The 26,574-nt window shown below is 36.3% G+C and overlaps 3 protein-coding genes across 5 annotated transcripts in view; all 3 read left to right on the forward strand.

The window, feature by feature from the left end:
* The window catches only part of LOC125649889 (endophilin-A3-like), a 35,064-nt gene extending 26,414 nt beyond the window's left edge, over positions 1-8,650 (forward strand). The window contains exons 8-12 of one of the 2 annotated variants that reach the window (XM_048877731.2): positions 2,830-2,850; positions 3,876-3,976; positions 4,179-4,282; positions 4,366-4,493; positions 6,115-8,650. In XM_048877731.2, coding sequence (XP_048733688.1) covers positions 2,830-2,850; positions 3,876-3,976; positions 4,179-4,282; positions 4,366-4,493; positions 6,115-6,308 — 548 coding nt within the window. In that variant the 3' untranslated portion in view covers positions 6,309-8,650. The remainder of the gene's footprint in view (positions 1-2,829; positions 2,851-3,875; positions 3,977-4,178; positions 4,283-4,365; positions 4,494-6,114) is intronic. The other variant, XM_048877732.2, reaches the window with a different exon arrangement.
* A 5,328-nt stretch (positions 8,651-13,978) lies between these two features.
* Positions 13,979-23,518, forward strand: LOC125649890 (calcium and integrin-binding family member 3-like). Of its 2 annotated transcripts, XM_048877733.2 has the most exons (7): positions 13,980-14,096; positions 14,765-14,799; positions 15,086-15,203; positions 17,507-17,654; positions 21,552-21,658; positions 21,740-21,828; positions 23,179-23,518. In XM_048877733.2, the coding sequence occupies exons 1-7, from the start codon at positions 14,046-14,048 to the stop codon at positions 23,198-23,200; spliced, it is 570 nt and encodes a 189-aa protein (XP_048733690.1). In that variant the 5' UTR covers positions 13,980-14,045; the 3' UTR covers positions 23,201-23,518. The 2 variants fall into 2 exon arrangements, with proteins under 2 accessions (XP_048733691.2, XP_048733690.1); XM_048877734.2 differs by lacking the exons at positions 21,552-21,658; positions 21,740-21,828; positions 23,179-23,518 and adding an exon at positions 19,395-19,928 and having other exon boundaries at positions 13,979-14,096.
* Positions 23,519-25,603: 2,085 nt separating this feature from the next.
* Positions 25,604-26,574, forward strand: part of LOC125649885 (mesenchyme-specific cell surface glycoprotein-like) — a 28,934-nt gene continuing 27,963 nt past the window's right edge. The window contains exon 1 of the mRNA XM_056166335.1: positions 25,604-26,437. The gene's annotated coding sequence lies outside the window, so the exon portion shown is untranslated. The remainder of the gene's footprint in view (positions 26,438-26,574) is intronic.

The raw sequence follows: 26,574 nt of genomic DNA on the forward strand, positions 1-26,574 counted from the left end.
AACAATTGAATGAAATGTTCGCAAATAGAGTGTATTTTCATGAAAACAATGTCCTTATTAGGGCCCACTTCAAAGAGTCTGGAACCATATAAAAATGTTCATTTGGTAGTCCATCAACTTTTATTGCAGTGCCCCCCTTGTCCCTGCCATATAGGAATGATACTGATACCCATTCAATACAGGATATCCGAACAATGAAATTTTTGAACTCTTCAGAAAAAGAAGTTATGAAAATTATGCATCACTTGGGCAACTCTTGTATACAAATAAGTGATGGCTAAAAACGATTCATTTCTGATACAAAAATATCTGCCTGATTTGAAGATTATTTTTCAGAATGTCCAAATTTCTGATGTTTGGTAGGGAAAAAAAATCACAATTACTGTTTATTTCCTCAACTGTATGTGGATATTAACCCAATAAGATTTTCTTGAGTCATTATAACAGCCAACCGCCATGAAATGATATAGTAAATAATCACATTTTATGCATCAATCTCCAGTCACGCCCCCACCCCCACCCCCACCCCAGCTTTTCTTGACATGTGACATACTAATATTGCGTTATTATATTTTCACATGCAAAGAGTGAATTATTAGCTGGTCACTTTTTTATAGTAGTAGTGAATGGTAGTGGAAATGTAGAAATGAACCAATGAATTGAACTTATGTACTAAAGTGATGACCCCCTCCCCCTTTACAATTTTGGGGTTTGGGCAGAACTGCTTTTCTCGGTAACCAGGAATTTTCATACAAATATGAATACTTTTTTCTCTGTTTGCCATCACTCTTCCACTTTCAAAAATGACGCTAAGTGCCTGAACTCACCATATCAGATATTTAAGTGTACTTGATTAAAAAGAAGTTTTCCAAGTTGATGTAGAAAATGACATCTCGTTGGATATACTAAGTTTTATAACCATTACAGAATTGGAGACAAAAGAATGTTCTGTGTTGAGAAAAATGGCGTCAAACTAAAATAAATTGGAAATTTTCTTTCCTATCAACAAATGACATTTGTTTTAAAATGAACAATGATAAACAATTGAAGTATTCATTGCTTACAATTTTACAAACTAGCACCATTTTATTGACTTCTACTGAAATGATTAACTTGTACCGTGTTTTGTACAAAGTGAAATACAAGCCTCATTACATTTAGACTTATACTTTTTATGACATTACGACACAAGACGGTGATTTAAATGTTTAGTGAAATAATTTGTATTGATTGTTTGTCTGTCATCGTAGCTCAGTGAATAATGTATTGGGTTATATTAACCGGCAGATCATGAGTTCAAATCCGCCAGCACTGTTCATATGTGTTGAAATAAATCTTTGAAAATCATGACTTTTATTCAAAATTGCATATTTTTTGCCTGTTTGATTTATGTCCATATTGCATATCATTGTATCTTTCATAATTAAATCATGTGCTGATATGAGAAATTCTTTCAAGGTGCAGTGATCGAATTACCACAAGACCTTGCAGTTTGTAACTTACCATTTTTGACTTTTAATTTGGGAAAAATTAATAGTACTGATATATTTGGCATTGGGATTTGTAGGTCCACCTCATTTATTGGTACCAGTTACATAAGAAAAAGAAAACGTTCTATTGTGACACAATATCTCCAGTACTTTTTAAATTGAGAATTTTATATTTTTCAAGTGGACAAATCAGAGGAAGTGAAATGAAATTTAAAAAAAAAGGTCAGAAGTGACCTACATAGTGTGAGAAAACAAAAGTCAGGTAACAATAGAATAATGATTTTCTGGGATTGTGGAATACAATAATGTGTGTATTTGAAAAACTTTATAGTCAGGAAGACACCTATTGACTTTGAAATCACTGAGTCAAGGTCACAGCGGATAAAACCCCCAAAACCACTGGGACTGTATAGCTTTAAAGTTTGGGATTGTATGACTTTAAACTTTTGTATTGTTAAACTTGCTAACTTCTTTTTTGTTATAAAAGGTAAGTGAGAGGTGAAAGAAAGAGGCTTGTTTAGATGTCTAGGTCAATGTAGCACTGAATTCTGATAATTACAGCGGGGTCCTGGATGTCTGTTAGATTTATCTGTATCACTACTACTATTTACAATGAAGAGTGATTTCATTCTAGTTTAACAGTGGTTCTCGACACAAAATGTAAATATGATTTAACTTAAAGTATGCCATTATTGGTTATAGTTGTTTACTGCCTTACATTTAGGGGTATTTTTACCCTGCACTAACCAATTAAGGCTGAGATGAATAATCTAGTATTTCTTATTTGTATATATACAGCCAAATTTAAGGAGCTTAGGTATCATTGTACTCAGAAAGTTTTTCTTAACGAGCAGAGTAATTGCATCTTGAAGAGTATAATCAGTAAAGGGGTCAATCACACAATGGTCGGAATGTGCTCCATGTATACATGTTTGCTTACAGTGGTCTGGTATAGAAACGTACAATCTCTCTCTCGAAGTGAAGAGACACTATAGATATGTAGTACACATGCACTGTGATTTAGTTAAGGACGATATTCTGTGGTTTGTGTATAAATGATGTATTGAGTTTTAATGTGCTATTAACCACTGACTAAACATAAGGAATAGGATCTTGAACTTAGTGGCACAGAATTTGCTCTCAATCATTACGTGACTTCAGACACTGCGATGTGATTCATTAGGATATCAAGTTAATAAGCTATAATATTTCATAATACTTCCATGTATCTTAACTCAAATAATATGGTGGTAGAATATGTCCTGTGTGGACCTATTTATGCAATACCTGACCTGATTCAGTCACCTTTGACCTGATTATGCTGTATTTGGTACTGTAGAGGCTGGTGCAAAGACTGCAGGTATACTATGATATTTATGTACACACTGGGCTAGCTCTGGCTTTAGTACAATAGTCCTGCATGGGGGGAACATTGGTCAAATGCTAATCTTGTGTACAACTCATTTCCTTCCTTTTGCATGTAGGGTAAATTTCATGTGGTTTCTGTCGAGCTGACTGAGCCAAAATCCTCCATTCCATGTGGGACTTCCTTATTTTGCTTGTACTAATTTTTTTTAAAGTTTAGAACTGTTAAGAACAAGGAGGGGAAATTGATGTAAGCATTGATGATCTAAAGACCTGCATGTTTCCTGCCAATCCCCATGGATGTACTTAGATTGCGATGCCAGAATAATATTTCTATTTAGATAATCGACATTGTGGTGTTATAGTGCAGTATGATAAGGAATGGGATAATGTCAGACATAGATTGTTTGCATGCCACCATATTTTCAGTTGTTTATAAATTTTTGTGGAGTTGCATGTTTTTTTTTTTTTTTGCATGAATTTGTGTCCTGGTGAAAATGAAATAGTTCTTTGGCGTTGCAACAGAATCCACTGTTATTAAGGACAGTTGGATTTTATTTTACTCGGACAGAGAATTTAAAAAATCGGCTTTAGTCTTTTATACCCCAAGGTGAAGCAGATTTAACATTTACCTGTGCTGCTTTCATAGTTGCTGAATCTTGTATTCCCCCCGCTATCTGTATAACTCTGTAATGTCAGTCAGTAACAGGACTAGCAATAATATTTCATCAGGATTCATTGAGCATTGGATCATTTAAGGGAGAAGTTTGTTTATAAGAAAAAATTGTTTTTATAGAAAAAATGTAGGTCTTTGTTTCATTTGACTTGCGTCTAAGCATACATTGTCTAATATAGTTAAACATAGTATTTTGTATTTCAGGTAAGGTATTGTATGCTTAATGCTTCTAACAGTATAAAATACATCTGTAGTTTGCTAGAACTGCTTTATTAAACATGGTGATATTACCTTGGGGTCATGCACTTCAAATATTGAGGTGAGAATGCATGTTTTTTTTTTAGGGGCAAGTGTGTCGGATGAAGAAATTCGAGCAGCAGAAGAAAAGTTTGATGAATCCAAGGCACTTGCAGAAAATGCTATGCACAACTTGCTGGAAAATGAGGTTCAGTTTCTTGTTTAAGGTGTTCCTCTATATGTAGAGAAATTAATTTAAACTGCATGAAAGTACTCATACAGATATAACATTTTGAATATTGAAATACAGGGTACTTGGTTATTGTTTAATGCTGAATGAAAAGGAATCTTCTTTTGATGAATAAGAATGTTGTAAACAGCCCATTGATACAGTTAAGGCTATGTTGTAGGTGGAGCAGATTGCCCAGCTTCAGTCATTCATTGAGGCCCAAAGGGACTACCACAAGGATGCGGCGTCACTCCTGGATGATTTGCTGGATAACGTAGAGCAAAAGTAGGGATCTATGGAATGAAACCATTGGACAGAGCATTTCCATATCTATTTTAGAGAAATTCAGTTTGCTTTTTGTGTTTTAGACGAAATGAAGCTGTATCCAGACCAAAGAAGGAGTTTGTACCAAAGTCCTCCAGCCGGATTTCAACAGCCTCAAACCACATGTATGACACAGCCGACAGCTATACATTCAACCACTCACCCCCTGCAAGTTAGTTTTGAGATTGTTTGTAGAACTCCACAAATAGCAGTCAAACAGCAATCATGGAAGATTATTGTATTAATGATAAATGATGTATTTATACAAGATGTTATGATATTACTCTTATATTTATATATTTAGCAGTATGTGTGTGTATATATATATATAATAAGAATATAACAAAGAAGATTGTGTATACTCGACTAGTTTCGATCTTTACTTCTTCAGGAGTATATTGATAAAGAAGTAAAGAAAGCAGTCAAGTATTCTCAGTTGGATATTGATATTTTTATTATACTACTACCTGTGTAGATTTTCTATACTTATTTCTGGATTTTATATATATATATATATATTTACATGTATATATATATATATATATATATATATATATATATATATATATATATATATATATTATGGATGACCGTAATTGAGTATACATTATGTACCATGATTTTTATTTGACTGCAATATAGAAATCTTGCTTTCTGATCAGACTTGAGTTTGTGAAATATTTAGAATTATTATTATCTAGTTAAAGAGACACTACAGCTCATTTTCCACATTTTAATCAAGTCTTTTTAAAACCATGTATTGATAAAATGATAAATTTCATATCGATACTGACAATTTTGAACAATTGGGATGCATCAATTTACTCTCAACTGCGCTTTGAAGATCGTTCGGAATTCAAAGGTTTCTTCATGCTGACTCGGACTTTTGAATGCTTATTTACATCACGTGGTTTTGAATGACAGCAAAGGTGTTCTGTAGGAAATTATTTAAATTCCCCTTCAAGGGGGTCCACACTCACCTTTCAAGTATAAGATTATTCCCTGCTCCTTATAATAAGTAATTATAAATCATTATTTCAACAGAAACCTTCCATGTTCCCACTGACCGATGTTTTTACAACTAACACGTGTCGTGTTCAGATAAAAATAGCACTTGCTTTTAAACGTGGTGTCTTCGCAGCTAGTCTCAATGGCAGATTTAGGGGTCCAGGATCCCCCTCCCTTTTTACCCCACAGATTGTGAATGAAAATCCAAATTTTGCACCAGAATGGCCGATTACTTTGGCTAATCTTTGACTTTCACACCCCTCTTCGGAAATCCTAGATCCGCCACTGAGTTACATGTGTTTCTCCGAGCTCTTTGTTTTCCAACGGTCAAACTGATACCAAGGTAAATTTTATTTCACGTATGAGTTTTATCTCATTCTAATTTTACCTCTTTTCTCACAGAATCTGTCAAAATTCTAGATCTATCAACTACACTTTCTCTCTCTGGACGACATGCTGCACTGTTTACTGTATATGCGCATGCGTCTGAAGATTGAAAGGAGGAGACTCGATATTTTGTGTATAGGCCATCAAAAAGTATTAATTTTTACGTTAAAACGATAATTTTTAACTTTAGATAAGTGTTATTTTCGCAAAGTTCATACTTTCAACAATGCAACAAAAATTGAGAAAGCGCTGGGGAAATTGTCATTTCATGATTTTTGCGCAAAATGAGCTGTAGTGTCTCTTTAAAATAAGATTTTAGTAGATGTAAGAGGTTCCTTGATTAATAACAAATTGTGTAACAGGGAAGAAATTTTGATATCTGATGAATTTATTTCCAGCCAAAAAGGAACCATGTGCAAAGGCCTTGTATGACTTCGAACCTGAAAACGAGGGAGAGCTAGGCTTCAATGAAGGAGACATTGTCAAACTCATCTCTCAAATTGACGAGAACTGGTATGAGGGCTCGCTGAATGGTCAGACCGGATTCTTCCCTGTGAATTATGTGGAGGTTGTTGTAGATCTTCCTCACTGAGCTGCCTATACAAATATGCCACCAGAAAAAAACTGGCCAGGTGGGGGTCATGTGAATCACCCCTCTGGTAGACAAAGGGACTTGTTAGTTAATTGTCAGTAGTTTAATTCCTTCTAGCTTGCTGCCACTTCTTTGACAAATGCCTATTAAAAGTATCTGTGTAAGACAGTGGGGTGTACCAAAACTCCCGTACACCGTGTTCTCAGGGCATTTTGTAGGTGGTTCTTTAGAATCTTATGGTTTCAATGTACCTTGCTCTCCTCTATGAGATTATCCTTTACACTTGTTTTAGTCTCTTTAAGATTTTCATGATAGTTTGGTGCTTGTAGGATATTATTTGACATGAATTGATATGAGACAATGACTGAATTTTTTTCTGTGTCAATTCTTCCTTTTTACCTTTTGTCTTGCCAGATAAAGACCTCCACAATGTGCACTTTAAAAATTAATAAATAAACCAAACAAGAATGTGTGCATTAATGCATTAACACATTGTAAGAAAATAGTACAAGTTTATTATATTAATCATGATCAAGTATTTAAAAATATGTATTGTATATTATTCTGAAATAGCTATCAAGAGATGAGTCTGTAATGTGCATAAACATGACATGGTATAGTTTTGGTGTTTTAGTTGTGATACTTGGTATCAATCAGTCATGTAGAAATATATGTGTGGGCAGCTGTCATAGAAAGCTCAATTCTACTTACTGCTTGTGTTACTGGAAACATAACGTATTCTTTTATTGCAAGTGTGCTTTTCACTGTGACCAAAGACAAATGTAGCTCGCATACCTCTAATGCTGAAGAACATTGCTGAAGAACAAAATTCACCATTTTTTGTTCTAGAACCAAAAGCAGTTTCATTTTTATTTGCAAATTTATTATACATAATTCTCACCAAAATGCCCACATATTGATTGCTTTAAATTCTAGTTACCATTTTTGTATATAAATATAAACTAACCTTTCATGTTCCTAAAATTATGTATATTTTATCAATGATCCAGGTTTTTAAAATTAATTTTGTTAGAAGTTAAAAATTTATTTGTAATGGTCATATGCTGTGCTGAGTCCATGACCAACCAATTAAAACCACCTCCCTACAGAAATACCCCAAGATGCTTACACCTCCGTTAGATAGACATCCAACACCCAACCCTCCCTTCAGAAATACCTCCCAACACATTGACTCCTCTGTTCATAAATATCCCCAGTGCACTGACACCTCCATTTAGAAATTTTAACTTTTTTATTTTTTGGACATCCCCATTGGATAATTTCACCCTCCTTTCTCACCGAAACTTCTGCTGGTCAGAATTTACAGTCCTTTTGATTTGTGTTGAATTTGCTTACTGAAAATTGTAAAGTATTGAGGTCTCCCGATTTGCTGCACAGTGAAATTTTGACGGAGTGGTCAGCCCCTGATTCGTGTTTAGTGTTTTTTTTTTTTTAAATGCTTAATGGGTATATGAATTAGTTGTCAAGAAACATTTCCAACCAGATATTGGTAATGGCAGAGAATCTTAGCTTGTTGGAATGGATTTAAATTCTATTAGAGATTATAATTCTTTTATCTTCTACTTTGCAATATCTGAATTCCCCCTTAAATTCCCCCTCAAAGTTTTTCTCAGAAACCAGCATGGATACCCACTTTTGAGTTGGTTGTAGCATTTCATTGTTACTTGACATGTCAGGCATATGTTAATTTGTCTCCTAAACTGTTGTAGTTCATTCTTTGTCTGGTATGCTAAATAAATGTTTCTATCGACAAAATTTTGTTTCTATATTTTTTGTTTGCATGTACATTATGATTCATGTCAAATCTTGAAATGCTTGCTGCAAGCTTCCATTTCATTTATTATATAGCTGTGTTTCAGGAAAAGGTTGAAAATAAAGTTGAGGTTTGGTTACTGTGATATGCTTGCATTTTATTTGTGACTTAGACAAATGAAACAAATCTTTTAGATTTTAGAATATTTTTAAGTTGTATATTGTGCATCAAAACAATAAGTTTTCAAACCATGATTGTTCAGTGTGATGATTTGATTTTTAATGATTTCGAATATGATTGTCCACTTTTGAGAATCTCTTTCCAAATGCACTGATAAATAGGTGGTATTCAGAATGCTTCACTATTTGTAAATTTTGCAGGTTTGTTTTTTTAAAATGTATTTCATTTTATTTGAATTGGCGTGTAATTTTTACATACTGTAAAATTAGTAATTAAATGGAATTTCGTTGTTATAACTTATAAGATACTGTTTTGATTGGAATTAGTGTGAATGAATTGGGATGTGAGTTATGTTAATAAAGTATCGTTATAGATCTATTACATGGAACCACTGGGTTTTTTGTGATTTTGGACCACTGTAGCACGTTCGAGTGGTGAAGGGCACAATGATTATGGCATGATTAATTTCTTAAATTCTGGATTTCTCCGATGACTCTTCTCCGAGTTAAAACGCGTTGATATTCATTCACAATTCTTTGGGGTTGGGAAATTCCACCAAGGGGAACAAAATTCATAGTCGAGTCCTCGGGGCCGTAAATTAACCTTCAATTTGGAGGAGGCAGGAAATTAGGGGGGGGGGGGGGCACATTTTGTGCACACTGAACACTTTCATGCAAAATCCTTGATTCTAGGGCCTTCTAAGATGTTACTTGACTAACTCATTCTAAAAGAAAGATTTGGAATGCTTTTTAAGGGAGGTATCATGTTCTTAGTTATTGGAAACAACATAAATTCTAATGAACTTTAAATTTTAATTTTTTTTGGCTCAAAAGTTGGAGGAGGCAGCTGCCTCCTCCGCCTCCATGTAATTTACGGCCCTGGTCCTAGACAGCGAATCTTGAAATTTCCTCATCTTGCAGGAGTAAACAATGAAGGATTGTTTGTCTCACATTTTATCCACAGTTTAGTACATTGAGAAAGTTCAGAATTCTCATATGAACTTGATTAAATGCAAAAACTAATTAGACAGTCAAAGAACAGTAACTCTAAAATGGTCCACATTCCATGTGCGAACTAAAATAAAACAACCCCCAAGATTGTCCCTGAAAAATTTAAATAAATCGAAATTTAAAGAAAACGACACAAAATATTTTAATTCACCATGTAAGTTGTGAACTTTAATCATAGAAAATATCTTTCACACCTTGATTGATAAAATCTCTCATTAGTACGAGGGTGGGTTTAGGGAAACTCCACCGAGGGGACAAAATTCATAATCTAGAATGAGGCTTTTCCGAGTCTTGCACAGCAGATCTTGTCCCCGAGGTGGAATTTCACTATCCCACATGAGTAAATAACGAAGAATTATTTTTCTCGCATTTCATCCTCTGATCACAATCTGACAGCCGAAAACCTGGTTTATGATGGGTGATGTATACAACATGATGGCTGTTGCGAGTATGTCAATAGATGTGATTCTATAGGATTAAAATAGATGTCATTGACATAAAAGCCATGGAATTACGGATAGATTGAACACCCATTTCACTCAAAGAAATGATATTGCTTCAGCAGTTGCAGTCCACATACACCCAGATCAGAAATTGTTACGAGCTGGGATGTGTTTCCCTATAACAAAGAATAATAACTGCTGGCATCGGATTGATAGAAGGGGGATGAACATTGAACACATTCTGAAGTCAGAGGGGATGTAGTTGGCAAAGTCCTTGTCACCACTAAAGAATCAGCGGCTGTCACGAGTTCACGACCATCAGACTATCTACAAAGGAACCATAGTAGCGAAGTTCACTCCTGTACAATGTGTTGAATGATTGATTGATTAAATATTGTTTAACGTCCCTCTCGAGAAAATTTCACTCATATGGAGACGTCACCACTGCCGGTGAAGGGCTGCAAAATTTAGGCCTATGTTCGGCGCTTATGACCATTGAACAGGGAGGGATCTTTATCGTGCCACACCTGCTGTGACACGGAACCTCGGTTTTTGCGGTCTCATCTGAAGGACCGCCCCATTTAGTCGCCTCTTACGACAAGCAAGGGGTACTGAGGACCTATTCTAACCCGGATCCCCACAGGATGTGTTGTTGGAGAAAAGGGAATTCCATCTGAGTGATCGAAGGACCTTTCACCAGCCCCGGAGGAGTTTTTACAACGATCAGGCGAAGGATTGAGCTCAGATCAAAAGCAAGAATAAAAAAACTTTGCTCATGTGCAATGCTAGCTTATTTGTAAAAGATGACAATGATTTTGGTAGAACTGATGTAGTTAAACAGTCTATCAACACTGGTTCAAAACTAGACGACAACCCCTCCGAAGAACTCCAGTCCATCGGAAACTACACATGGATAGTCAGTTGGACGACATGCTTTAGGCCCAAAGGCGTTAAGTGTTTTTGTTTTTGTTTTTTTGTTGTTGTTGTTTTTTTTACAGAAAGTTGAATGACATCACTGTCAAAGATGCCTACCCTATACCAAGGATTGATGAGATACTGGAGCACGTCGTTTTTCAACTCTGGATCTCTCGTCTGGCAAGTCGAGATGGAGCCTGTGGTTAGACCAAAACTAAGAAAGACCTAGTGCCATTTTGGGCTTTGTAACCTACTTCAACTTTTGAGAGGCTTGTGAAGAATATATTATGTGGACTTTAGCGGGAGGGATGCCTCATTTACGTAGATGGCAAAACCGTTGAGGAAATGACAAATATATGTATGTGACCGTCTTTATACTACTGGACTGAAATGAAAGGCAAGGAAATGCGCCTTGTATGGCGAGCAGGTCGAATACTTGGGACACATTATCGCCAAATCCGGTGTAGCCACAGACCCAAAGAAAGTAGAGGCCATCAGACTCTGGCTTGAACCAACCCCTGTAAAATACGCTAGATCGTTCCTCAGAGTGTGTGGTTATTACCGGAGATTTGTTAAAGATTTTGGCAAAACAGTCAAACCATTGTGCAAACTGTTAAACAATAGGGCGAAGTTCCAATAGACAGATGAATGCCAGTTGTCTTTCGACAAGTCGAAGGGACATATAGTCAATGCCAGTACTCCAATTCTTGCTTTTCCAGACTTTATAGTCGACACAGTCTGATTAAAACCACTCCTTCTCCTTATACTCGTCAGACAAGTGGTTTTAATGAGAATGGCCAGTTTGCGTGTTGGATTGACATTCTGGGCATTATACGACATGACAATACAGCATCTCCCAGGATCACAACACAGAGATGCTGATGGACTCAGTAAAAGCACACATTATCCTTGCTGTGAGAAATCTGCTCAGGCTACAGAAGTCTTAAAGAATAAAAAAAAAATGTACCGACCATTTCCGTAAATGAAAATGCCAACGCTAGTAGCAGTTGCGGATTTAAGGGGGGCGCCGGTTTTAATAAATTTCAAAATTAAAAAAATGTAAACGATAAAAGAAGTAATAATTTCTTCCACTCTCTGAGAAATAAATGACAAAATCTTTTGATTTATTGAATTACTTTTATTGGGAGAACTTACATTTTTTTCCCAACCCTTAAAAATTGCGTCATTTTACTAATTTCACCTTATGAAGAATGACAGAAAATAGTATAAATGACTACCTAGGAAAGATATTTCAAGCCCTATAAAATTAGTAAAATCCAGGAGTTTACGAGGGCTTCAAGACGGCCCCCATACCCCTTGTCTCATAAACTGGCACCCCCTAACAGCAATTCCTGGATCCGCCCCTCAGTAGTGAACAAAACAGCGATGATGACGAACTTTCATTATCATGTTTGCAAAAGAATGATAAAGAGATAAACCTCGTAAAGATATGGCTCAAAAGTAGTACCAAACCAACACAACGATTTAAGTTGCAGTTGCTTTGTGGTAAGATCGCTGTGGGCGCAAAGACAATCCTTGGAGATTCAAGATGAGAAAGGAATCGCACTTCAAGACGTCATCCGGGTTAGAATAGATCCTTAGTACCCCTTGCTTGTCGTAAGAGGCGACTATATGGGGCGGTCCTTCGGATGAGACCGCAAAAACCGAGGTTCCGTGTCACAGCAGGTGTGACACGATAAAGATCCCTCCCTGCTCAATGGCCATAAGCGCCGAGCATAGGCCTAAATTTTGCAGCCCTTCACTGACAGTGGTGACGTCTCCATATGAGTGAAATATTCTCGAGAGGGACGTTAAACAATATACAATCAATCAATCAATCCATTGTCAAATAGGCGCGGAGTCCTTGATTACTGCCATGGCCACACAACGTCTGCGCATCTAGGGGTCAAGAAAACATTGCGCAAAAATAAGAAATTCTACTGGGTCGGATCACAAAAAGACATACACTAAAGGATGTGAAGTGTGATACAGGTCCAAGCCACTAAACCAAAATTAAACAAAAACATTACTAGCCGGAATGCCAATGGAGAGAATAGCTGTGGATATGGTTGGCGAGCTTCCCCCAGAAAATTGCAATATTAGTACATAGTTGTTATTTGCGATTATTTTACAAAATGAGTGGAGACAATCACCGTGATTTCGTTGTTTGTTCGGAAGGAGGTATCAAATTTTGGAGTGTCTGTGTCGATTCAGGCAGACCAAGGCAAAGAGTTTGAAGGAAAGATTTTCACTGAGATGTGTAAACTTTCATCATTAAGAAAACCAGAACAAGTCCCCATCACCCTCAGTATGATGGTTTCGTGGAAAGATTTAACAAAACTCTGTTGACATGGTGTATTTTGTGAGAGAAATGACAATAAAGACAGATTTGTAGACATTTGCAGTATAAACAACATGACAGTCTCTCCTACAATGTACCCACATAAAGAGATTTATATTTTGCTGGATATCTCCAGATGGAAAATATCAAAACCATATTGACCACGTAGCCATCAACTCAAACTTTAAAAGGTCAATGCAAAATGTGAGAGCATATCAAGGAGCAGATGTTGAAAGTGACCACCAGCTCATAATTGCATAAGTTAAATTAAAATTACACAACTCTTAAAAGAAACTCAAAGGTTTGAGACAAGTAAGTTAATAATTAGAAAGTTAGTCGTGTGTACATAGTCACTCAGGTGTACATAGCGACTTGGCGAATGTGAAAGATGCTGAGAAACGCGCAGTTGCGAATCTTGCGTGGGAAAGGTACGAATCATTCTGGTACTCCTATAATCGATCATTGTTTGCCCCCCCCCCCCCCCCCCCAATGCCCTCAAATTTAAAGTTGTTCAACAATTCTTGTCTCGTAGTATTGATGCCAGGTATGTTTATGAATTTTCCAAGCAATTTTGAAGTTTATCTGAATATGCTTTGCCTCTCTAACTAATCTACATGTATATTTAATGCTGTGGGTAAAGCGATTCATTGCAGGACCTTTATAATGCAGGATCATGTGACAATAGGGTCTCTCTGGAATATCAGTTATTTCTCATTTCGTCTAACTACTGAACATCTACTTAGCGACATGGGTTTTGGCGATATAATAACGGATTTGTGAAGTACTGATCGTTTTTACTTTAATTTCACTTGGTTCCGACTTCGGGTAGCCAATATTCCACCACTGGGACAAATTTTGCTGTCTACGATTCGACAAGAGCTCTCCTAGACTGGAAAAAAGTTTTCCAAGTCTGAGGTAGTCAGGTTCCCGAGACCCCCTCTGTATTTATTATAATATACTATAACTATAGTAACTTAAATTCGTTTTTACCTCGGGCTCGGTAATCATATAAACAAAGTGAAAGGAGCAGATGATTATCAATAGGTACAGAGTCCGTTAACGTACTGGAGTAAAATGGGAAACAAAGTTGGCGTCTTCACTGATGAACAGATAGAGGCATTTCAGGTATGATTTAAATAAATGAAGAAAAAAAAAATCATGCAAAGTATTTGTTGGAGTCAGTGGTAGTGAAGTATGAGTGTTCATCCTATTTTTTTAAAGCCGAGTTTCGACTGGTACAGTGGTAGAACTTTCGGCTTTTATGATTGAGCTTGAAATGTAAGATCATGCAGATTTCAAGTGAGATTTATAGTTTTCGCTAAAAATATTGTCCTTTCCAAAGTTAAAAAAAAAGAAAGAAAGAAAAAGATATTGCAAAGTTTTGAGTCGAGAAAAATTCAAAGATTTTTTTTGTTTTCCAGCTAAACATACGCACCTTTTTGATATAGCAGCAAACATGGTATGCTTTGAAAATCTCAATTCAATGATATATGACATCGGGTCACATATTTGGGTCAAGTGTAGAACAAGTAATTAGATTTTTATTTTTATGTGTTTTTGTGTGCAAAAACTGTGGAGGGAACTTTGTTGGTATATTATATTCATTTGATATATTATTATATTCATTTGATGTATTTATTATATTAATTTAGTAAAAAATTAACGAAGTCGAAGAGAAATAAGGCAGATTATGATTTATAGATAGATGTACTTGAAAACTTGAAACGTTAATAAATAATACATGTATACATATCAGGTACCTTTTTATTTAGTTATCTATTTTTTTTAAACAGGACTGTACTTTTTTCACAAAGAAAGAAATATTAAGGTTTGTATGTCTTAACCTATCTTTAATGACGTACATTTTAAAAATACATTTTAGCCTGATTTTGCTATGAAAAACTCGCATATTCTGCAGCGCTGATGTTACAATGCCAGTCTGATGCATCCATGACCATTCCAACTCATTGACAGATAAGCACTGAAAGTTTTAGGAAATGGATACTAGCATTTCAATGACACCTTAAAACATCTCTTAATTTAATGTATTGATATTAATTTTTGAAAAAGGAACGAACACAGTTAAAATCAAGACACTATTTACATTTTCACAGGATTTTCAACCGGTTCAGGGACCTTGCTCCAAACACTGTTCCCAAAGTGATGACTAGAGTTGATACTAACAGAATTCGGTTACCATATCAACAAATCCAGGCCATTACGGAATTACGGGTATGCTACTCAAGATAAGGATTATTTAAGTCTGACATGGGCGATACTGGTGTCTTTTTTTTAAGCTTCAAAATTTGGCAGAAGAAGATCGGGATTTTATGTGCTTCTGGATTTATTAAATATGTCATAACTATCTGGTATGTTTTTAGTCTAGTACGGTTAAGTCGTCGAAGAAACGCATTACAAGGAATAGCCTTCTAACATGTAGCAAAAAGGTTACTTTGACCGAAAGTTTTTTTTATAGCGTTGCCTAATGACTTCCACATTTCGCTATAAACACGTTTGGATTACATTGCACTCGTCTAAGGCGAGAACAGACTTAAGGAGGTATACTACATCGTCAAAACGACTGACCTCCTTTTACAACGTGGATGAAAATATATTAGCATTACTTGTATATTTCTTTTCAATTTGATTGCCTAACTGGGCCGATCAGTCGGTTTGCATGTCCACTGCTGAACTGTAGATCGAGTCCAGCAGGGGTTCTAATATTTTTTTCCAGATTGCTTTCTGCTAAGACTAAATAAAGAAAAGACTTCAATTTCAAAATACTGTACATATCCTTCACTTTTCACCCATATAAAATTTTTGATGCGTTATTCCTCTTTAAACAATGCCTTAAGCCAGATTCACTGATGCACAAAATGCAGGTGTAGACCATGGGTTGGATAAACACCTAAAACTATGCCATATCATGTTGGACATATTTAAAACTAATAGGAAGCTTGAATTCCTGAAAGTTTGACACAACAGGGTAGAAAAGCAGCCTTTTATAATTTCCCTCCCAGTCACCCGACCATCTACAGGTTATCTTGTAAACCATTAGGAACTCGAAGCCTATTTTGCTAGTGAGGGAATCTGACCAAACAAATGTAATTTGAATCTTGTACCCAAGAATTTCGGAATTTACTTACCAGTGAGTTGACCTTTCCTATGCAAATTAATAAGAACCTAGGTTTTATGCAAAGTACCATTCCTGCAATTTTGATTTTTCAAAAATGGAGGGAGGGGGGGGGGTGTACTTGAATCTTTTTACACAAGGCCGACCAACGAACGAACGGATACTTTGAATGGGCAATTCGAAGGACTATATCACCAACACCACATTGTTGCGAGGTTTAGTAATATAAAGTGCCAGACGTTTTCCCTTTTTATAAGAGGACCCATATGCATTCTGTCTACGGAACTGTCACGTGCCTTGTTTCTGTTCCGTTGGCGGATCTGTTAGATGTTCTCTATGTTTATAGGAGAACCCATTCTGTAAAGATGTTCTCTGTATTTACAGAAAACTATATTCTGTTGGCAAGTGCGTAAAGTGGTCTCCGTATTTATAGAAACATCAGTTTTCAGGTGGTTTGTTGTTGATATGGTCAGGTGTCCATTTTTTGTTGGAGAAAGTTCGTTCTGTTGGTGATTCTCTAGCTGTTCCGTTGGAGGACCTTTCAGCTGCTCTGCTTTAAGGCGAATCCGTTTTGTTGGCAGTTGTATCATTTATTTAGTCTGGCCCCTACCCCCGTGTGATCAAAGAGTGGCGGGGGCAGGAACCAGACAATCATTTTTTAAATATTGTTTATTGGCAAAACCAATGTGCTTGTGAATATGTCAGATATATCTTGTTTAATTGTTTTTAGGCGAATCCTCTCTTTGGCGGATCAGTCATTATGAGTCATATATCCTGTTCATAACCAAAACCGTAGTGTTGGCAAATCTGTTTATACATAAAGGTAAAACTGTTGTGTTCGTGAATCTTTCAGATGTTTATAGGTAAAACTGCTGTGTTCATTATTGGCGATAGCATTGTATTTGGGAATTTGGTAGTTCTTTTATTTTTAAGAGCATGCGCTTTATCGGCGTATATTTAAGATGGTACATGTGTCTTTGTTTTATAGGAAATCCGGTTTATTCGCGGATCCGCCAGATATTCTCTAGTATAGGGAAATTATTTTGCTCCGTGGATCTGACACATAGCTTTGAATATACATTTATTGTAAAATCCGTCTTTTGGACATTTTCTTTGTAGGAGAGTTTGATTAAAGCCCCGCCATATGGCGGGTACCATATAATCGCTCTTCCTGCCCGCCCGTCCGTCTGTCCGTCCCGTCAGCATTTTGTACGGCATAGGATAACCCCCTAGGGAATTAAAGATTTTAATTTTTTTTTAAAAATATATAATTCTTGGATTTGGCAGAGAAAGACCCGTTATCAGTACAGAGTTATGGGATTTAGATTTTTTTTCTCAATATTTTGATATCAGTTTTCTAGTTATTTTGGCGGATGCTTCAAATGTTTTTATTTGATTATAGGAGAATCCGTTCTGTCAGCGGATTTGTCAAGTGTTCTCTGAGGACGGAAGTGGAGATCTCTCGTTTGAAGATTTCCTAGATTTATTCTCCGTGTTGAGTGAAGTTGCACCCATGGAACTAAAAGCGGTCTACGCTTTTAAGATATATGGTAAGTAACTAAATACAACTACTTAGAATTACTGTGATTTGCAGTGGCGAATTTAGGGGGGGGGGGGGGGGGCACGCCCCCTAAAATTTTCAGAGCTGATTAATATAAGCCTTTTGGCTTTTTTCTCAATCTATTTCATGTATAAGACATCGTTTGTAAACATTATCGAATTATTTACGAATAAATATTGTTTAAACTAAAATTTTCAAATTTAAGGTAAATCGTGGTAACTTGTTTAGAAAAATGTACTAAACGATAAAAGAAGCAATAATTTCTTCCACTCCTGGTGAAATAAATGACAAAATCTTTTGATTTCTTGAATTACTTTATTTAGAGAACTTAATTTTTTCCAAAAACCCTTAAAATTAGCTTCATTTGACTTTCACCTTATTAAAAATGATGGAAAATAGTACTTGTAAATGACTTCGATAGGAGACATATTTCAAGCCCTGTAAAATCCAGCAGCTGAATGTTTTTCCCCCCACTAGAATCGTTTATCAAAGCTTTTTCTCAATCAAATCTAAACTTCCGAGTCTCTCCTCGTTAAATGTTAATTGGATTTCGTAAACTTCGCCCCGAAAATCGCAGGAATCAGGGCGATCTCAGAAACTGATTTGTCGTGAACCTCGCAAACAATGGTCACTCTGTTTCTTTAGAGTCCATGGCGTCAGAATTTCCCTCGTTACAGACTCTTGACTCAAAATTTATGCTCGTATCTTGGATGAGACTGTGACCTTGCAGTATTCTATGAATAATTTTTATTCCAAACCACACATTAGTATGCCCTAACAAACTAACAATTATTGTAATGAATGTCGCAATATCCAAGCACACTACTGTGACTCATTTATAATGAGCGCCAAATCGAACGTGCGTGAAATGGTTTTTAAGAATAGATTGACCATTTCCGTATGATTTGAGCATATTTTATTGCCAATTAAACAAAAGGATTGGATACCAGTTTTAAAAGTTAGATATTCCTCTCCTTTAAATAATATACAATCACAAATGCCGTGTAATTTAAATGATCAATCTTTTGAGAAAACAGAGAAAGCTTGATACATGTACTATCAGTATGTCTATCGCTTGCAATGTTATAATTTAATTGTTGCGTATTGATATGAGGCAAAATTAAAATTAAAGTGACCAGTATTACGTACCGGGTACATACTAATGAACAATAACGAAAAGCTTCATATTTTCCTCTTCAGAAAGAGATTTATCACCCCACAATTAAAATGTTATTATTTCTTATATATTGCCAATAATATATATGCCCCGTGGGGATTCGGGCTAGAATAGGTCCTCAGTACCCCTTGCTTGTCGTAAGAGGCGACTAAATGGGGTGGTCCTTCGGATAAGACCACAAAAACCGAGGTCCCGTGTCACAGATGTGACACGATAAAGATTCAAGCATAGGCCTAAATTTTGCAGCCCTTCACCGGCATTGGTGACACTCCATTTAAGTGAAAAATTCTCAAGCAACAATATCCAGTCTATATATTATCTTGCTTGTTGAACAGTTTTTAAAGTAAATCCCAGATCTCATTTCTTTGGGAGAGCCTCAAATGTATGAAAAAGTGGGTTTTCTTCTTAATTTTTTTTTTTTTATCAAGCTTTGTATTAAATAAGCAAGATTTTACAGACAAGGAAAGAGTATATATTCTGCTGTCAAAAGTTTTAATCGAACATCTAAAGATTGAAATTTGAAATATGAAACTGATTTTTCCTGTATGAAAGGTGCTCAGGCCTATAAGCAATACAAAATAGATAGTTGGGCAAACACGGACCCCTGGACACACCAGAGGTGGGATCAGGTGCCTAGGAGGAGTAAGCATCCCCTGTCGACCGGTCACATCCACCGTGAGCCCTATATCTTAATCAGGTAAAGGGAGTTATTCGTAGTCAAAATCAGTGTGCCAAGAACTGTCTAACAATCGGCATAAATCACGTCAGACAGCATTTGACCTAATGATAGGTTGTATTGGCAAATTAGATCAATATAACGATCGTAGAATTTGCTAAATGCTGACTTTAAATGACACTGTTAAAAACCCTGTTCAATAAAATGGACTTTTTCTTCAATTTCCAGCACCCCCCCCCAAAAAAAAACCAAAAAACAAAAACAAACCCACCCCATTTCCCCCCAAATTCTCATTGACATGCAAAAGCCGATTTTTAATATGTTGTTTGCATGTGTTTTCTTACATGACTGATCAATGTTTCGTTTCTGTTGCAATTATTTTGAGGTTTTGCCGACGTATGGCTAGACTGACAAGACTAGTAGGACATTTGAGGTGATTAACTACAACGGAAAAGAAGGCAAGTTATACAGAACGGCTTTGCCGTTATGCAAATTATCATTATTTCCAAGTGTAGTTAATCACCTCACATATCTAAGAAACTAGAGAGTGATTACTTTAAAGTATAGACTATATTCATTTAGCTTATTTTAGAATTTAAAATTATTTTTTTTTCTGGGAGAATATGTTGCTCACTAATGCAGAGAACATTTTTAATATTTTGACTTAAAAGTTTCCCTTTATAACATTTGCTACTTAGACTAGACTATTATGTTATGGCGCTGTCCGTGTGTCTGTCCGGCTGGCTGGTTGGCTGGCTGGATGGCTGGCTATCCGTCCGTCCGTCCCGGGTCATGTTTTCCGGACTTTTTTCCATAACGGATGCATGTACAACTTTGAAATTTGGTCACAATATCTCCCTCAAGAATTGTAAGAGTGAGTTTGCATTTCAGCTGGATTGGTCCATCCTTGACCTACTTTAGGGCTAAAAGTAGGTCAAACTGTTTTCCGGACTTTTTTTTTCGTTACAGATTCAGATATTGCCCTGAAATTTACAAAGAAGCTTCCTTTCATAGAAATACAAGTTCAGTTTGCATTTCAGCTGGATTAGTCCGTCCGTCCGTGACCTACATTAGGACTAAAAGTATGTCAAACAGTTTTCCGGGCTATTTTGACCTATTTTTGGACTAAAAATAGGTCAAACAGTTTTCCGGGTTTTTTTTCATTACGGATACAGATATTGCTCCGATATTTAGTCATATGCTTCCTCTCGGAGGAATAAAAGTTCAGTTTGCATTTCAGCTGGATTGGTCCGTCCGTCCGTGACCTACATTGGGACTAAAAATAGGTCAAACAGTTTTCCGGTTGTTTTTTCATAATGGATAGAGATATTGCCCTGATATTCAGTCAAAAGCTTCCTCTCGGAGGAATACAAGTTCAGTTTGCATTTCAGCTGGATTGGTCCATCCTTGACCTACTTTTTGAAAAAAAGTAGGTCAGACAGTTTCCCCGGGCTTTTTTTTCATAATGGATACAGATATTACCCTGATATTCAGTCAAAAGCTTCCTCTCAGAGGAAGGCAAGTGCAGTTAGCATTTCAGCTGGATTGGTGCACTATGGCCTATAGTATTTTAGGGGTAGAAGTAGGTCAAACAGTTTTCCAAAATTTTTTTTGCTATGGTCACAGGTATTGGTATTTGCTCTGAAATTTAGTCACAACCTCCCTTTCAGAGAAATACATAATCAGTTCACATTTCAACTTAATTGGTGCACAATGACCTACTTTAGGGCTAAACGTAGATCAAATGGTTTCCTGGACTTTTTATCATCATAGATAGATATTGCACTGACATTTTGTCACAACCTCACTCTCAGAGAAATACATAATCAGTTCACATGTCAGATGGATTGGTGTACCAAGACCCACTTTAAGGCTTTTCTATTCAGAATGTGTGTTGTATCAATTCAGAGTGCACAATATGCTTCCAGTTGAATTTCACTGTCCGACGGGCGTATATTGTACCGTTTGCGGTACTCTTGTTAACACCCTTATTCTTTGTCATGTGACATTAATTCAATTGAATAAAATGACAGATTTTGACGGCGATAATTATCTTGGGAAAGAAGACTTACAATCCACCCTAAAATGTCTGACCAGGAACGAGTTGTCCGAGGAGGAAATACAATTTGTTGTCGAAAAGGTAACGATAGGACGTCATTCTGTTGACAGTTTGTAGTTAGCATTAAGATATAAATGGGTGAGCCTTTGTTTTCCCTGACAGGTGCTGGAGGAGACTGATCTGGATGATGATGGAAAGCTATCCTACATTGAATTTGAACATGTCATCTCTAGATCACCTGACTTTATGACGTAAGTGTTACTAGCCAATACAAAATAGGAAAGGCCATTATACTGTATGTTTGCCGGTCAAATCTCGGCAAATAACGCAAATTCTCGTATTTCCGCTTTCTCGCCCTATTACAAGCTGTCGTTGGTGTTTGTTGTTAACAGTTTCTGATTCAGTATGCCAAATAACACTGAATTAAAGTACTTTTAGTGGTAATACCGAATTACAAATACTAGTTTAATACTAATATTATCACTCGTCTGTCGTTTGTTCGTCCGTCCATCTGTCTGTCCAAAAACTTTTCACATTTTTATCTTCTCCAGAACCAAAGGGCCAATGTAATCCAAACTTTGCACAAAACATTCTTTAGTAAAGGGCTTCCAATATCGTATATTTCAGATCCATGTCCCTTGCAAGGAGGGTGATTAGCAATTAGTGAAAATAGAGTGGGGTAATTTTCTAAAATTAAGAAAAATCAAGAACCTCCGCGTCAGAAAAGACAAACCTATGTGAGAGCTTCCTTACAAGGGTGCAAATTCAAAAGTCTTCAAATCATGGCCCCCGGGGTAGGATGGAGCCACAACAGAGGACAAAAATTTTGATTGGGGATATTTGGGTAAATATCTTAAAATCATCTCATGAAGAGCAAGGCTTTCATTAGTCAAGTGTGCTCAAGTCATGGAATGGAAGGGGGTGGGGTAGGGGTAAGGGACCACAAATGGGTAACAATGTTTTATGTTAGAATATGTAGGGATAAAACTTTAGAAATAATTTTCAAGGTCATGATTTAAGAAATAATGATCGCGTTTTCGTGAGAATAATTTCACGGGTTGTAATTTTCGCGGTTTTCCATTTAGACACATTCGCGGGTTCATAAATTCGCGGAGTTGAATCACTATAAGCCCCCCCCCCCCTTTAAAACACATAGTGTATTAAAGAATAATAAAAATAAAAAATATTCACAGTCTCTTAAATTCGCTGATTTGTATATATATATATATATATATATATATATATATACATATATATATGGACCATGTGTAGGACATTCTTATGTTTTGTGAATTGGAGTTGGGTTAAGTAGTGGTCTTATGTATGTAGGGTATGTTGGTAAGTTTAATTTACTATCATTTGTTCACAACACTGTTCCTTGGTTGAAGCACATATAATACATATAGGCGAATGTTATGTACCATAACTCTTAATTTTCCACTTTAAAGATGATCCCTAAAATGTGAAAAAAGAAAGAAAAGTCTGTCATATTATTTTAATATAAAGAAAAAGTCTGTCATATTATTTTAATATAAAGATAATGTGGTTCTGAAATGTGACTTAAAATGCTAGCCAATACATGTTATATTATCATATTTCAGAACGTTTCACATTCGGATATGAGGACTTTGAGTGTTGCCACCAATGCTCAGACGAAACAAGAAGAGCAGAGAACCAATCATGAGGGGGACCAATATGCATTGTTAATAGGTTTTTGATATTTGATATAGCAATTTCCGCTCCACAGAATGTCTGAGCGCTGAAGATATCATCATTATGTAAATATTCTAGACATTCATGGTGCCAAAACAAGAAACTATGTTATTATGTAGTCTAGCTCTCTTAATTTTGCCAATGTAATTTTAATTATTTCTTTGTAAGATACCATCATTATGCAGTTCAAATGTGTATAAAATACCATTGTTAAGATGGAGTATTTTGTCTGTGTGTTTTGTAAATTTTGTGTTATTTTTAGAAACCTTTACATACGACTTAATTAATAGAGTGTCAGTAGTAAGCGAAGTATTTTTCTTGCAAGCTGTTCAAAATAACCATACGTTTGCTTGATGTTGATACAATAAAGTGGGGGGGGGGGGGGTGTTTATTGCAGTCAGGTTGGGGGAAAAAAGCAAACGGTACTAAATGAAAACATTTCAGGTAGATTTTGTAGAAGGAGTGATCTGCTCTTTGTTTCTAAGTTAATTGCAATTTGAATAGTTCCTTATAAATACTATAAATCACTTTATTTCTTATTTTATAAGCATAAAGGGTTGACATTACCTTTAATCAGTATGTTCACGATGATTTCCTTTTGATTACAAGTTGAAAGAACAGCTGTATGCTAACTAATTCTATTCAAACCCTCGGATGATGGTTGGGACCACGATAACAATGCAGCAAAATTACATATATCCATCGTATCAAGAACAAAATAGTAAACAATGTACAAACACGGTCAAGTATCCTCATTTAGTACGTATTCAGATTTGATCAATCATTATCCCTATTGTCACAATATTTAAGCATCCCCTTATGTAATAAATCAAAGTTTCTTCAAACCTGACCCCCGGGTAGAGTGGAGGTCACAATAGCTGTTACAGTATTCTAGTATCTATGGTGAGCGCTGAGATTGTTCTCAGGAACAATAAAGCTGCAATTTTTCATGATATTGAAACTTTCTATGTTGAGTAGATTCAAGTTTGTTCGAATCAGCCACATCGTGTTAGATTCCTACATCGTGTCAGATTCAAAGACTTATTCAGAAGCATCTTTCAGAATTTTCTTTTTCACCAGATAAATAAATATCCACGTTTTGTGTTCATTTGTCGATAATGTATATATATTGGATTAGTGTTGGGACCGCAGTCCACGAGTCTTCCATAAGTTATACCCTGTATATTTATAACAGTGAAATGACACAAGTGAGCGTGATGACACATTCTTACGGATGGCCTCATGGGTCATTTGATAAGTGTTGATTTTCAGTGTTCTGTTAATATAATTTGTTTTATTGTTACATGTATGAAAGTTGTGTTAAAAATATCGCCAGATAATTTCTCATTGCATTCGGATGAGACCGCAAAAATCGAGGCCCCTTGTCACAGCAGATGTGGCACGATAAAAATCACTCCATGCTCAAAGGCCGTAAGCGCCGAGCATAGGCCGAAGTTTCGCAGCACTTCACCGGCAATGGTGACGTCTCCATATGAGTGAAAAATTCTCAAGCAAACAACATTCAATCAATCAATCTTCTCATTGTAATCCAAGAGTAAACTTGACAATGCCCAGGTATCAATGAGATATTACATTGTACAAATTCTCTTTCTCTCTCTCTCTGCGTGTTTGTGTTGTCATGGTCATTTTCATGCTCGTGTCACGGGTCATCTGACTATCTATTATTTTGTATGTACATCGGAATATAGGCATCGGAAGTAAAATAAGGAGAGGGGAGGATCAGAAAAATAAGACGGGTGGTAGTGGCCGTCGTGAGAGTTTAAGCATATATTTTGTTTGGCTAATATTAAAATATTGAGGGATTCATATACAATGCGTACCCCCCCCCCCCCCCCCCCCCCCCCGAAGCTGTTGGCAAATGGGCGGTGCAACTTTTGATCTCGATCTCAATTTTCACTATGTGATCCTTTTATAAAAGTGATACAGAGATCAAAAGTGAGTTCGTCTAAATTTTATGGCCCTGGGGCTTGTGTTATAAATATGTATATATTGTGAACAATGTTTTATGCCTGGTTTGGAGAAATTGTAGTCAATTTTCGGGCAATTTAGATTATGTTCAAAACTGTATGACCCAATTGGGTACTAGAGGGTATAGTTACTGGTTTGTAGCATACCTGAGCTGAAAGCTTAAGTTACCTCTTCTGATCAACTCCGTCCTTCTGTCTGTCCGTAAAGTTTTATACATTTTTCACTTCACCAGAACCACAATGTCAATTTCAATCAAACTTGCCATAAAGCATAAAATCTTTAAAACTCTTATGAATAGCTAAGTCATAATTAGTCATATCAATAGGCAGGGATCTTCAGATAGTTCATATTAGTATGCAAGCATCCTCAGGTAATGCAGATTCAAGTTTGTTCATATCATGGCTGCGGAGGCTAGGGTGAGGCCACAATAGGGAACCAAGTTTTATATTGGAGTATACAGGACAAGTTTTAGATAAAAAATTTCTCGAGAGGAACCGGACCGTTGTTAGTGATATTACTGTGCAAGCATCCTTAGGTAGTGCAAAGTCCAATTTGCGGTTCTCGGAGGTTGAATGAGGCCACAATAGGGGATCAACATCTTACATGGGAATAATAGTAAAAGGTCTTTAAAATCAATGCCTGGGAGGTAGGTTTGGGCCGCAGTACGGATTCAAAGTTTTACATGAGAGTGTATTGTGGAAAATTTGAATTTTGTAAAAAGTATATATTGATCATGGGGTAAGGGTGGGGCTAAAATAGGGAATATTTTTTTTTTTTTTTTTTTTTACATGATACACGAATAAAGGGAATATAAGGTATCCCTATTTTGTGTGGATTTATGTACAGGTAGGTTAAATCATAACCCCCTTTGTCTTAGGTGAGGGCATAACAAGAGTTCAAAATCTTTCGTGGGAATAAAGAGGGTAAACAACCTTTTATATAGTCTTCAGAAGAATAGCAGGACCAGATTGACGCAGGTAAGCGTTGTGACCAATGGGCCTCTTGTTTGTATTTTCAAGAATGATTTTTTAAATCGCAAACTTTGTGACAGCGTTAACGACTGAAAACACGCAGCTGTACATATATGACCTCTGCACTTTCGTCTTGATATACTGACACTCGGGGAATCTTGCACAGTTTGGGAACACTGATTAGATAGTGAGTACATACAATTTATATAGTCATATATTTCTAGTTTTAGAACATTTACCAAAGTCTACCTCCACGGTTATAGCTATTAGCGAAATAGGGAATGCGAAGATACACATGTTACTGATGTCCAATGACCAGCCCCC

This window comes from Ostrea edulis, chromosome 5, assembly GCF_947568905.1.
Source record: "Ostrea edulis chromosome 5, xbOstEdul1.1, whole genome shotgun sequence".
Classification (NCBI taxonomy): Eukaryota; Metazoa; Mollusca; class Bivalvia; order Ostreida; family Ostreidae; genus Ostrea; species Ostrea edulis.

Coding starts and splice junctions, on each gene's coding strand:
- LOC125649890 (XM_048877733.2), top strand. CDS start 14,046: ATGGGAAACAAAGTTGGCGTCTTCACTGATGAACAGATAGAGGCATTT. Junction 17,655..21,551: donor CTACGCTTTTAAGATATATG/GTAAGTAACTAA, acceptor ATAAAATGACAG/ATTTTGACGGCGATAATTAT. Junction 21,659..21,739: donor TACAATTTGTTGTCGAAAAG/GTAACGATAGGA, acceptor TTTCCCTGACAG/GTGCTGGAGGAGACTGATCT.